This window comes from Phaseolus vulgaris, chromosome 7 (genome assembly GCF_000499845.2).
Source record: "Phaseolus vulgaris cultivar G19833 chromosome 7, P. vulgaris v2.0, whole genome shotgun sequence".
Classification (NCBI taxonomy): domain Eukaryota; kingdom Viridiplantae; phylum Streptophyta; class Magnoliopsida; order Fabales; family Fabaceae; genus Phaseolus; species Phaseolus vulgaris.
In genome coordinates, this window is record NC_023753.2 from 7,351,069 (window position 1) to 7,364,789 (window position 13,721).

General features: G+C 32.9%; 1 protein-coding gene and 1 long non-coding RNA gene across 2 annotated transcripts; one reads left to right on the forward strand and one right to left on the reverse strand.

Annotated features, from left to right (window-relative positions):
• Nucleotides 1–713: 713 nt before the first annotated feature.
• LOC137828180 (polygalacturonase-like) lies at nt 714–2,701 on the reverse strand. Its single transcript, XM_068634643.1, has 4 exons — nt 2,544–2,701; nt 2,098–2,406; nt 1,470–1,988; nt 714–1,341 (listed from the first exon to the last, which is right to left on the reverse strand). The coding sequence occupies exons 2-4, from the start codon at nt 2,188–2,190 to the stop codon at nt 979–981; spliced, it is 975 nt and encodes a 324-aa protein (XP_068490744.1). The 5' UTR covers nt 2,191–2,406; nt 2,544–2,701; the 3' UTR covers nt 714–978.
• Nucleotides 2,702–4,881: 2,180 nt separating this feature from the next.
• Nucleotides 4,882–9,926, forward strand: LOC137829930 (uncharacterized). Its single transcript, XR_011084112.1, has 8 exons — nt 4,882–5,130; nt 5,248–5,357; nt 7,349–7,481; nt 8,218–8,344; nt 8,517–8,618; nt 8,729–8,918; nt 9,040–9,146; nt 9,295–9,926. It is a non-coding gene; the product is annotated as an uncharacterized lncRNA (long non-coding RNA).
• Nucleotides 9,927–13,721: the final 3,795 nt, after the last annotated feature.

Sequence of the window (13,721 nt, forward strand, 5' to 3'; positions counted from 1 at the left end):
CTTACATGACATAACTTAATTTTAAAAATTAAAATTTTGATGAAACAACTATACAAAATTGGTTTCACCGAGACTATATAGAGGACTCTATTTAAAATTGACTTAGTTTATGTTATATAATAAGACATGTTGGTTCGTATTAAAAGAGGAAAATAATAAATTTAAATAAATTTTTACTTTTCAAAATAAATTTTTATTAGAGGACTTTCATTTTTAATAATTTAATATAGTACTTTCATTTTTTGAAACATTTATTATATAAAACGATGTAATTACTATTATATAAAACGGTTTAATCCATATTCATCCACCCAATCTAAACTTATTTAATTTGCAGATTAAAAGTCATGAAAACAATAAATTTTGATCAGACTCATTCTTAAAATGATAAAATGGATACACTCATTTCACAAATTATTTTTCAATCATAAAAAAAAAATTGAGTATTTCACTTTTGTTGGTTATATCTCTCAAATAGTTGTACTAATTTATTTTAACTAAATATTGAGTCAAAAGTTACAGATTTGGTCTAAATACAAAGCATTGATATTATATACAAAGCATTCACGTGATTTTACTTATATAATCAATTTAATATACCACTTCAATAAACTGATAAATGAAAAATATTGATTTGTTAATATTCTAATTATAAAGAATAATTAAATGCATCAATTACAAGAAAAAATATATATATTCACGACTTACCCCTATAGTTTAATCCTCCAAAGAACCTTTCTTTCCCAACAAGTATTGATAGGAGTTTTAGACATATTACAAGTACATTTATAAGAATAGGAAAATTACTCTTAAAGACTAAGTACGAACATACAAATTGTATGGCCTAATTTATTTCAAGTGTTTATTACAAATATTACAACTAATTTATTTCACTGTTCTCCTCATTTAATGGGATGCCTTTCTCACTTTTAAAAGAAATAAAATATTGTAAATATAAATTGTTTAAACAAACTTTCATTACTCTTTTTGTTTTTTATCACTGCTCTGTTTTTTATCAGTGCTCTCTTTTTTATCCGTAGTAGAACCACTTTGTTTTTTATCAGTAGTAGAATCACTTTGCTTTTTATCAGTAGCAGAATCACTTTGCTTTGTATCAGTAGCCCCATCACCGCAGGCAGGGGCTTTCCCTGTTATTGTTGGCTTGACATTACTACATTTAGCTATTATCGGACCTCCGTTGTATGTGAGTGTAACATCACCTATCTCAACACCCTCACATGGTACACCACTACTACAAGCAAGAATAATTCCTTCTTTAGTTGCTGAAGTTCCCTTAATACCCTTGAAGGAAACTTTGCTTATCTTTACTTTTGATGGACTCTGAATCACCACAACAATAAAAAAAAAATGAGATAAAAGTTAGTTTTTAAGCCACTTTAGTGTATGAAATATTTTTTTACTTAAATAATAACATCAACATGTGCATGAATGGATAGGAGACTAAGTACCCCTTTGGAGCATTGGTTGTTTGGACAATACTCTTGGTCTATGATGATAGGGTTCTGCACATTATCCATGGTAATATCTTCAAATTTCATGTCATTAACTGTAATTGTTCCTGGCTCGTTAGGCCATGTCTTAATCCTCACTCCATTCGTAGTTCCTTTCAAAGTGCAGCCCTTAACTGTAACACCTTCAACAGGCTCTTCTTCCTTGTACTTCCCAAGGCTTCCAATACTAATACCATGACCAGGTCCACAGTTCACCTTTTGGATAAGTACTTGTCTGCTACCGTCACCCAATGAGACACAATCATCTCCGGTGGCAATATCTGTATTAAGAACATTCACACCGGTGGATCTTCCAATGTGGATGCCATCGGTGTTGTGGCTATCACCTGGAGCACTTACTTTAAATCCGTCAAATGTGAAATTGTTGCAACCCAAAACATTGACATGAAAGTGTTTGCTGTCCTTGCTAGTAATGTCACGAATTATTGAATTATTGATGAAATTAAAACCGAAGTTCTGTTGACATTTGATAAAAGAATAGAAACGTGAATGAAATATATTTTCGATAAGTGTGCAAGTTATCTTACATCTTATATGAATTTTGAAAATAATATTCATTATTTACCATGCCAAGGTTTTTGCAAGCAAATTTTTTCGCACACTCATTTTGTTTCCAAGCAGTTGCACCTTCACCATCAAAAACTCCATTACCAGACATCGTTAACTGGTCAACATAACCAATCCTGAGCTATTGCTCACCACCAACATCCTCTGGTTTCGGAGGTGCTTTAATTGTGCCATCAACTTGAATTTCAATAGGAGCCTTGCAAGGACCTTTTACTTCTACATGGGTCATTTGATATGTCCCACTTGGAATCACAATTTTAGAAGCAGTTGTGGATGAACATGCTTCAGCCCATGCACTTGTCAAAGCCTTAAGAACATACAAATTACAAATTAGTAACAGCCAAAGATGATCATAACAAAAAAATATAATATAATTTGACATAAAAGGCACTTTTTCTATTATACAATGCCAATTTCATTTTATTCAATATCAAATGTTTATACCTTGCTTATATCTCCATTTGGTTTTCCTCCAAATTTTGATATATCAATATTTGCAGATTGAAGTAAAGCAAAATTAATTACAAAAAAATATAAAAATATTGTAATCGTAGAGAAATTCATTTTTTTTTTGTTTTTATCTCAAGCACACTTTTGATTGTGTTTGGAGTATGTTTTGAGTTTATTTATAATGGAGTGGCAAGAATTGAATACCATTAATATTGTAAGCAACTACTGTCCAACCGTGTTTTTCCGTTTTTTTAGTTGTTTGGTAGGTATATTTTTAGGATTTAGTTATGAAATATTAATTTTACATCACTAATTAATAATCTATTATTATACTTTCTCTTTTTGAAAATTTGAAAAGAGAATTTGACAAGAGACTATATTTTAATTCAGGCAATCATGCAATGGTATGATTTGTTAGATAAAAACATTAAAAAAATGTTTGTTGATTTTAATGCATCTTCTTAGTTTTACTAAAAATATTAAAGATTATTCTATCATGAAATAATTATAATATTCAACAGTAAATAAATAATACTATTCTAATTGTACCAAAATAATACTTGACAAACTTTTCATATTTTTCAAGGACAATGTCCCATCATCACTATTAGAAAAACGAACTAATATGAAGTCTTATGTACCTTGTTGCACTGACTCCATAACTGATAGCATTGATGTATCATACAACTTTGTTTGCTGTATTTATATGGAATTCAGTGACATATATATATATATATATATATATATATATATATATATATAAGTACATGAATCTTGTTTTATGCATTTTAAACTCAATCAAGTTGATTTATAGCAATGTTCATTATTTTGCATTCATCGAGTTTTTTTTTTTTAATTGTATTTGTATTAGTTAATTATTTTTTATTTTGAGTATCAAAATCAAATCTAAAAATTAAATACAATTTTACTTTTTAAATTATTTAAATTTAAACATGTCTAAATTAATCCCGTTACAAAATTTACAACACTTTATAATATATAATTCTTCAATTACACCATAAGAATATGTCTCAAGTCAAACATTTAATATAATTAATTATTTTCTTAAAATCAAATATATTAAAAAAAATAGTCTCTTAATTCAAAATACAACGTAAATAAATTATTATAAGAAAAATCTACACATAGTATATAATAATAATAATAATAATAAATAAATTTTTACTATATATTCTGAAAAATATTTATTTCTTAAATAATTTTCTTACAAATCTACACCATTAACAATTTTTTATATTTATTTTTTAGTGATTATATATATATATATATATATATATATATCAATATTACATGATTTCATACCTAATACATGTTGGTTATTAATTTAGATTTTATTAGCCTTAAATGTTAGTTAATAATTCAGATTTTATTACTCTTAAATTATTTATTGTTAGTATTGCATTAATTGTCAGTTTACAAAGCTATTAGTATTCTTATTGTATAGCTTCCAGTATTTGTAATTTTATTATATATATTATTGAAGTAAATCAAAATGAAGGTATCAATTCAGCAGTTTTGCAATTTTGTGCAATTACGTTCAATCAGTTTCTTGCCTTCTTTTATTTCCTTCAATTAATTTCTACAACTGGTATCAGAGTCAGTTTGTTATCATGAACTCTACCCAATTATCAGTCCTTATCCTTGATGGAAAAAATTATAATCGATGGTGTGTGCAGACGAGAGGTTTGTTTGATTATCATGAGTTTTGGGATGTCGATGAGAGTGGAGTGTTTGCATTAGTTGATAATGCAACTGAGACGCAACGAGTAGCGCATCGTGACCAGAAGAAGAAGGACAAGAAGGTTTTGTATCTCATCCATCAAGGGATGAATGACGAGAAGTTTGAGCATATAGAAGGAGCTGCAAGTGAGGTTTGGACCATTTTGTCAACCAATTATAAAGGTGATGACAAGATTAAGAGGGTGCGTCTTCGAACCTTAAGACGCCAATCACTACAAAAAAAATGTGTAAAAAGTGGCGGTTTTAATATGGCAGTTATTGATAACCGCCACAAATTTCAGTATAATACGTCATTTCATTAACCGCCATAATTATCTTTCAAATTATGTCATTTTTAACTGTCATAATTTTCTTTTGCTTTATTCCTTTATCCTTATATTCACATTTTTAACTTTATTTAAAAATCCTTCAGTTTTTCACTTGAAAAATGAATTTTTTTTTAAAACTTAAGAAAATAAATTTTTTTTTAATTTCATTTTGAAAACCAGAGTGAACCCTAACTCTAACGCTTTCACTCTCGTCCTTCTCTCTACCTCACACTCACACGAACCCTAGCACTTGCTGCCTCACACGAACCCTAGCACTTGCTGCCTCACACGAACCCTAGCGTTTGCTGCTTCCACTCGAACCGAATGCTCTCTGCCTCACACAAACCCTAGCGATGTCTGCCTCACACGAACCCTAGTGATGTCTGCCTCACACGAACCCTAGCGCTCGCTGCCTCACACGAACCTATCGCTCTCTCCCTCACACGAACCCTAGCTCTCTGCCTCCATACGAACCCTAGCGCTCTCTGCCTCTACACGGAACCGATTTGAAGGTAATTAAATGCTCGCGCGTTCTCTTCTCAATGCCGACCATCGACTTTGTTTGATGTTTAGGATTTGTCATATGATTCTATTTGTGTATTTCATTATGTGTTTCATCTTTTTACTAGGTAGCTAAAGAGCAATTGAAGCAAGTTATCACAAAGGCGGCAAGGGAGAAAGAGTTTCCTAACTCGAGTTCTGATTTTCGAGCAATTGAAGCAAGTTATCACAGAGGCAGGTGAGAGAATTCTAAAACTCATTTTGAGTTCTAAGAAAATGCAATATCTCTTTCAAATGCAAAATTAGAGCAGTCTAAAATTCCAAGGTATAATTCTCTGCTGGTATTCTCTGCTGGTAACTGGTGTTGTATGATGCACCTTCGACAGTGTAAATTGGGTAAAAGAATCATCATGGAGAAGGTGTTAGGAAAGTTAACTGATAAAGAAACCACTGTTAGCTTTTTCTATTTTGATTTTTCCAATCATATCCATCTCTTTTGAGTTTTCACATGTTGTAGAACAATTTATTTATATTAATTGAAGATGTTTAGAAAGTCTGAAATAAAATAAAATCTAAGGTTATTAAGCATACTACAGAAGCAGTTGAATGTTCCATGAATAAGGCCCAATAGTTGTGAGAGAAACCTACCAAGACAAGGATTTGGTTTGCTGCAGAAACTGCTTTTCTGTATTAAGCATTGGATCTATGGAAATTGTTAAAGAAGTCAAGTCAAGGGATTTTATTAAGTCCTTAATCATGACTAAAAGATTATATAAAAGTGAGTTTATATTTTAATTTTTTTAGTTTTCTATTTAATTCTCATTTCTCAAAAATTTAAAATCATTATTTTGGAATTGTGTCTCTTTCACCTACCACTAAAGGAAAACAATGTGCTGAGATTATTTTTAAGAATTCAGTTTTCACAACTCTTTTAAGAATTCAGTTTTCACTATGATGCCCATAACTAGTCCCTCTTGATGCTTTGGTGATGGTGACTATGCTCTCCTGATTGAGTGACTATTTTGATTTGCTATATTCTATGTATTTGATTGAGTAGGGTGGTGGTGAAACGTTACTAAGAATTCCCAATTAATTCACTGATAAAATTCATACAGGTTGAGGTTGTAAACATTGTAATACACTAGTACCTACTGCTCGTAACAAATATATTGAATGTACATACAAGGTTTCCTTGAAAAGGTGAGGGGTGAAAGAGTCCAATAACAATTGCTTTCAACTTTCTTTTTTATGTCAGTTTATCAGCATCTATCCTTATCTCCTGTTTGGGTTATGATAGAAAGATAAGTACTTTGTTGGCAAAAGCTGTGTTGTTGAATAATGCATATATACTGATGCTTGGTTTATTCCAATCCTTGAGCTATTTTAGATCGAGTTGCGATAGTTATGTGTATTGATAGTTGCATATTGTATAGGAACTACCAAGTGTGATGAATGAGTGAGAAAGAGAGAAAACCCAGAGTGGTAATACAAAATTGTGTTAGAATTTTGTGCTTGTCACATGTATACTGAAATCACAAATCGAAAGCCTATTGACAGGACAATACTGTAGGACAATAATTACATCAATTCAAGCCATTTTGCCTTGTAAGTTATCGATCAAGATTCAGGGAGATAACTGTTTCAATAGCTAAGGCATACGTTGTCACTGCTTATATTAGTAACATGTTTAATTTACCAATACCTTGTGCCCTCAGAATGATGGGGCAACGTGGGAAGCTTATGAAGGTACTACTAGGATTATAATATTTTAAGCACCAAAAAAATAGCTAAGTTTTGTTTACAGAATAACTTTTTTTGAGTCAGTACACCATTCTGAAATTGATAGAGCAATACACAAAGCAATAAACAATCCTCACAATTTTAAGATGCAATTTTGAACATCTAAATTTTAGGACAACTACATATCCTTTGGTATTGTTGTCGGTTGGTTTTCAATGACTTGGAAGGTTGTGACATACATACCCTGGAAAATGAATTTTGACATGTTATGTTATGATGTCTGATTATAAACTGTTTATAAACAAAGGCTAATGAGTAATGACATCCCTATTGAGTTACATTTATCTGCATAAATCATCTTCTCTATATACCTTATAGTTTCAGTTCCAATGTGTAATAGTTTTATATGGGCCAAACTGCATAGATCCTTTCTATGGTCCAACACAATATTCTGGTCCCTCACTTCAACATTTTATGTTCTGTTTGCAGTTGCAACTACATTCATTATGATGTGACTTCATCATTCCCCCACCTTGGGCATTCAGGCATAGTTGAAGCTGCACGAGAGCTTTTTATGCAGATTGAAGGAAATCCTGAATTTTTCTGATATAAAGTTACACTTGTAAGTTTCTTGATATCTCCATGTTACCTCTTCAAAAACAAAGGATGAACTTGGTGATGTATAGTTATATAGGGAGTAGAAAGGAAAAGTGGGAATAAAATAGTCACACTAATATCTTTGAAACCATGACAAACTTATCACAAGAAACCAGATATGATAACAATGAAATGCTTGTCTGCAGAGGAAGGCAGCAAAACCTTGGGTGAACCTTCCTACACCATGATTTTTTATATGGTTTTCCCATGTATATTATTAACCTGTATATAGAAACAATACAAATTAACCATTATTGCCTGGCTAAAGAATTAGATCCACAAAGTATTAAAACTTGGAAAAGAAATTAATCAGTAGAATTAGATCCACATCTATGAAACCAAAATTTGATTAAATTTTAATATCTTTTTTCCATTATATGCTGACAAATATCTACTAACTTTATTGAGAATTAATATTCATAAAAATGGATTAATTATACGTTTTATAATGTTGATAAAAAGTGGTTCCTGAGTATATATATTTCTTGATTGCTAATAAAAAAAATACGTGAAGTATAAGTTTATAGTCGTACACTAGTATTTTAATAGACTTGAGAAGTCAAATTTGTGAATTCCATAATACTAAACTCTCCATCACATGACATTTCTCATACATTTATTATAATATATTAATATTGTAATATATTATATATTGACGTTTGGTTCTTAATTTGTTTGACATTTTAATTGGTATAATTCAGTCGATCTTGGGAGGAGTGTTTTTTGGGATATGAAGAATCGTCTTCCTCGAAGCATCTCAACATTGGAGTGGGAGAACAGCTTTATTTCTATTTACAGCAAGGATAATCCAAACTTGCTTTTCAGCATGTGAGTGTTGATTATTTTCAACAATACCAATTCCTTTTTATCTTTCCCTTTTTTCATTGCATTCAAGCCTTTAAGAATACCAATTCCTTTTTTAATTGGTGAGTGAAGCTCAATTGTGGATAGTCTGTGAAGAGGTCATCATTGGTTTCCCATGGTCTTTGTTTGTTTTCAGGGCTTATGACCTATTTTCGAGAGGCAACTGTGCATACCCAAGAGCTTTTAGATTTTCTAGTTAAATGTGAAAATAAAATTCAGACTCAAAGACGCCTAGCAGGTAATTAATTCTTTTTTTTTATGGTAGGTATATTAGTTGTTTCTAAATATTTTATTCATAAATATTGGGTTTTAATGTTCAAATCTATGCTCCACTGTATCTTTTATCAGGTTCTCACCTGTCATTTTCTACACTCCTAAAGAAATAGGAGGGTTTGGATTGTTGTCCATGGGTCACATTTTGATTCCACAAAGTGATCTTCGATACAGTCAGCAGACAGATGTTGGAGTAACCCACTTCAAGAGTGGAATGAGTCACGAGGAGGACCAACTGATTCCCAACCTTTATCGTTATATACAGGTGAACCTTAATTATCTTCCTCTTATATGTACTAATATGTATGCATTTGCCTTGTCATGTGGTTTATTAAGAGTCATATATTAAAATAAACTTTATCTTTATGTTCTCTTGGATCATGCAGCCTTGGGAGAGCAAGTTCATTGATTCATAGCGTGTCTGAGTTGATATGCATTGAAAAGACAGGAAGCACAGGCACAAAACAGACGTTTGACCCTGGAAGATCTGGAAGTGAGTTTCTGTTGACTTTTTATTGACCTTAATATTTGTGTTTAGGTAGTTGTTGTGACTCTGGATAATGCAGTGGTAATGTGCATGTGTTTTTCTTTGAGACAAATCTACTTATTTCCCTACTAAGTTATGTTAATCTGTTATGCAGGATTCATGGGAGAGGTATACCGCGTATTAACACTCTGTTTCAAAAGGATAGGCACACTTTGGTTTATGATAAAGGATGGAAAGTTGATAAATGTCTAATTTCAGTAATATTTCATATTAAAATATAGGCACTTATGAGGATTTATTGCTAATTTACATATAAAATAATCCCTAATTTATGAATTTATACCTTTTTACATTTTTTATGATCTTTATTTGAATAAGAGTATTTTATTCCCAAATTTGGTGTTAATTGCATATTTCTAAGGAAGATTGGAGATTTGGATTAAAGATGAATGATTTGAGCTAAAAAGATAAAGATAGAAGGTCCCAGAATGGAAAAGATGCAAAGAAAGATTGGGCCTTTTTTTATGTTTTATCATTTAGCCCATTAGCGCGACACAATAAACAACCTAACCCTAGAAAACTAGGATAAATAGAGGGCTAGAGGCTCAACCTTAGGGTGCCAGATTGAGAGGAAAACACCATAGAGTGAATTGTAACCCAATTGGGAGAATGGAAGGTGATAGAAGTATGCGTGGCTAATTCTACCCTTTGGGATTGGGAGTAATCTGCTCAAACTCTTATGTATTGAGGTGATATTTTATATATTAATATTCAGTTCTTGATTGATTATTGGTATTGTTGTTTTACTTTTAATTTTCCGTGACAAATTGAGAATCTTAAATCTGACCGGGAGGTATTTTTAGGGTTCGGACCTAAACAACAATACTTAACATATTTGAGTGCTAGGAATAGACTTGAAATGTTAATTGCTATTAAACGTCTGAGCTTCGTTCTAAGTTGTTCTTATAATTATGCGAGGGATCGATAGTTAGGGGACATTCTTAAGGATTTTATATGCGAGGAATCGATATAAATGATTTTTATACGGGCATCAATTTCAATCAAAGAACTTAATATTGACATGCTAATCAAAATACATGAGAGTGAGAGAGATGAAACTTAATCCCAATTTTTCCAATTGAAGCAACTAATTCTTTGTTTGTTTTCTTATTGATCAGTGCCAACATAATCACTTCAAACTCTCTTTTTTATTGTTCTGTTGTTATATTTAGCGAATATTGTACTCGATGATTCACTGTTCTTTGTGGGATCGATATCCGTCCTTAGGGACAATTATTACTTCTGACAAACGCGGTGCACTTGCCGTAAAAAGACATCAAGTTTTTGGTTTATGATAAAGGATGGAAAGTGCGCACTGATTTCAAGCAGTACCAAGTTCTGAAACAAAACCCCTTCTGGTGGACACATCAGAGGCACGATGGGAAGTTGTGGAACTTGAACAATTACCGAAATGATGTTAATTGAACTTTTTAACAATTATGTGTTGTAATTTTAAACTTGAGTAGAGATGTATGAAGTTTTTGTGTTTTAATTTTTAATTATATATAAACATTATTATGTGTGTTTTAATTTTCAATGAAATGAATGAATGATTATAACTTTATACATTATTTAATTTTATTATGAAAAAGTGGTGATTAAATTTTATAATTGTATAAAACAGATTATAAAAAAGATTATAAAAACGTGGTGGTTAAATTTTATTTATTTAGAATTTAAATTACGTTAGTTAAAAATGTCACTATTTACGTATATAATGACGCCATAATCTTCTTCAATGAATGTAAATTGCAACAGTTATAACTAACACTACTTATGTAGATTCTGGCGCCAAAATCTTTTTCAATGAATGTAAATTGCGACAGTTATAACTGACAATACTTACATATAAAAACCGTCACTATTTACACTACGTTTAAAGTGGCGGGTGTTGCGGCGGGTAGTGTAAAACCGCCACATTAAACTTTGTGGCGGTTTGGGAAACCGCCACAAGTGTATATTGTGACGGTTATAAACGCAGTTTATACGAAAATAACCGCCACAATATACACTTTTTTTTGTAGTGAATATGAACTGCTGCAGATGGAAACCATAGAGACTGTTGATGTCTATATAAATAAAGTTGTTGCCTTGACAAATCAGATGAAGACCAATGGTGAAACACATTCAGAGCAAACAAAGGTGGAGAAGATTTTGAGGTCTTTAACTCCCAGATTTGAACATGTTGTTGCCACAATTGAAGAGGCCAATTGTTAGGAAAAACGGTAATTTTCCCACTAAAACAAAACCCTAACAGAGCTACCCGACAAATAATATTGAATAAATAAAGCGGAATAATAAAAGAGATAAAGAGGAAAAAACACACCCAAAAATTGTTAACGGAGTTCGGCCAATTTAGCCTAATCTCCAAGCACAGCAAAAACAACTCACTTTTATTATTATGGGAGAAGATATTACAAATTGGGATATCTAACAGTGAAGGATGAGCGTTTAATTTATAACCCTCAAACCTCCTTCCCAAACAATGAACCCACCGATGTGGGACTTGGGATTAAGCCAAAATCAACAAATCTCCACCTTGGCTTAATTTCAAGTCTCACCTAATACAAATCATCTTCTCAAAACATAACAAAAACAAACTTTGCAGTGCTTCAAATTTGCGCTTCCAAACGCCAACTTCAAATGTGCAAGATATTAACCAAGTCTAAACAATGTTCAAACTTGGTCCTTGTAACCACCTTGGTGAGCATATCTGCAGAATTCTCCGTAGTGTGAACCTTCTGGAGAACAATCTCCTCTTCTTCAAGAATCTCACGCACAAAGTGATAACGAACATCAATGTGCTTCGTCCGTGCATGAAAGACTTGATTCTTTGCTAAATGAATAGCACTCTGACTGTCAGAATATAACTCAAGTTGTTTATGACCAACTCCCAAGTCTTTAAGCAACCCATGAAGCCAAATTGCTTCCTTCACAGCCTCTGTAATCGCCATATACTCTGCCTCTGTCGTAGACAAAGCCACCGTAGACTGCAAGGTAAACTTCCAACTAACTGGCGCTTTTGCTAAAGTAAATAAATAGCCATTTGTAGACCGTCCCTTATCCAAATCACTTGCATAATCAGAATCACAATATCCAACTATGCATTGACCAAGTGATTCATCTTGCTCAAATGTCAATCCAACATCTAAGGTATTTTGGAGGTATCGTAGAATCCATCTCACAGCTTGCCAATGACCCTTGCCCGGATCATGCATGTACCTGCTAACAACACTCACATCCTGTGAAATATCTGGTCTTGTACACACCATTGCATACATCAAGCTTCCAACTGCATTTGCATATGGGACTTTCGCCATGTATTCTCGTTCTTCATCAATCGTCGGAGATAAACAGCTACTCAATTTCAAATGAGGAGCAAGTGGGGTACTTACAGGTTTTGTATCTTCGTGTATACCAAAACGTTGTAGTACCTTCTGCAAATACTGCTTCTGTGACAGCCAAAGTTTTCCCCTCTCCCTGTCCCTGTTTATCTCCATGCCGAGAATCTTCTTGGTTTCCCCCAAATCCTTCATCTCGAACTCTTTACTCAACTGAGCCTTTAACCTCTCAATCTCAACTTGGCTCTTTGCTGCAATCAGCATATCATCAACATATAAGAGTAAGTAAATGTAGGAACCATCTTCAAGTCTGCGCAAATACACACAATGATCATATTTACTTCTCTTGTACTTCTGATCCTTCATGAACTTATCAAATCGTTTGTACCACTGTCTCGGAGATTGTTTCAGTCCGTACAACGATTTGCTAAGTTTACAAACCCAATCTTCTTTACCATCAACCTTGTATCCTTCTGGTTGAGTCATATAGATTTCCTCCTTCAAATCACCGTGTAGGAATGCGGTCTTTACATCAAGTTGAGCTAGCTCCAAATTCAACTGTGCTACCAAGGCCAACAAAATTCGAATGGAGGAATGTTTAACAACTGGAGAAAATACCTCATTATAATCAATTCCCTCCCTCTGAGCAAAGCCTTTAGCAACCAACCTTGCCTTGTAGCGAACATCTTCTTTATTAGGAAATCCTTCTTTCTTTGCAAATACCCATTTGCACCCAATTGCCTTCTTACCTTTTGGTAATTGTGCCAGCTTCCACGTCTTGTTCTTCTTCAAAGACTGCATCTCCTCTTCCATCGCACCTACCCAATTACCACTCTCTGAACTCAGAATGGCTTCTGCGTAAGTGGATGGAATGTCATCAACAACTGGAAGTGCATAGGCAACCATATCCATGAAACGAGCAGGCTTCTGAATATCTCGTCTCTGTCTTCTAACTGCAATTGCCGCTGATTGCTGTTGAGATTCTTGGGTAGGAACCTCTTCCTCATCTGACTCTTCTTCTACCATAGGAGAGTCACTTGTGGTATTTCTTGTTGGGATCACCACTGTCTGTTCAAACTCCACCTGCTTTCGGGCACACTCCACCTGTTGCGGAGTACTATCAGCTCCTTCTGGATTTACCTTCTTTAACATGGCAGATTCATCAAAGGTAACATCCCTG

Coding starts and splice junctions, on each gene's coding strand:
- LOC137828180 (XM_068634643.1), bottom strand. CDS start 2,190: ATGTCTGGTAATGGAGTTTTTGATGGTGAAGGTGCAACTGCTTGGAAA. Junction 1,989..2,097: donor CTTGCAAAAACCTTGGCATG/GTAAATAATGAA, acceptor AAATGTCAACAG/AACTTCGGTTTTAATTTCAT. Junction 1,342..1,469: donor ACAACCAATGCTCCAAAGGG/GTACTTAGTCTC, acceptor GTGGTGATTCAG/AGTCCATCAAAAGTAAAGAT.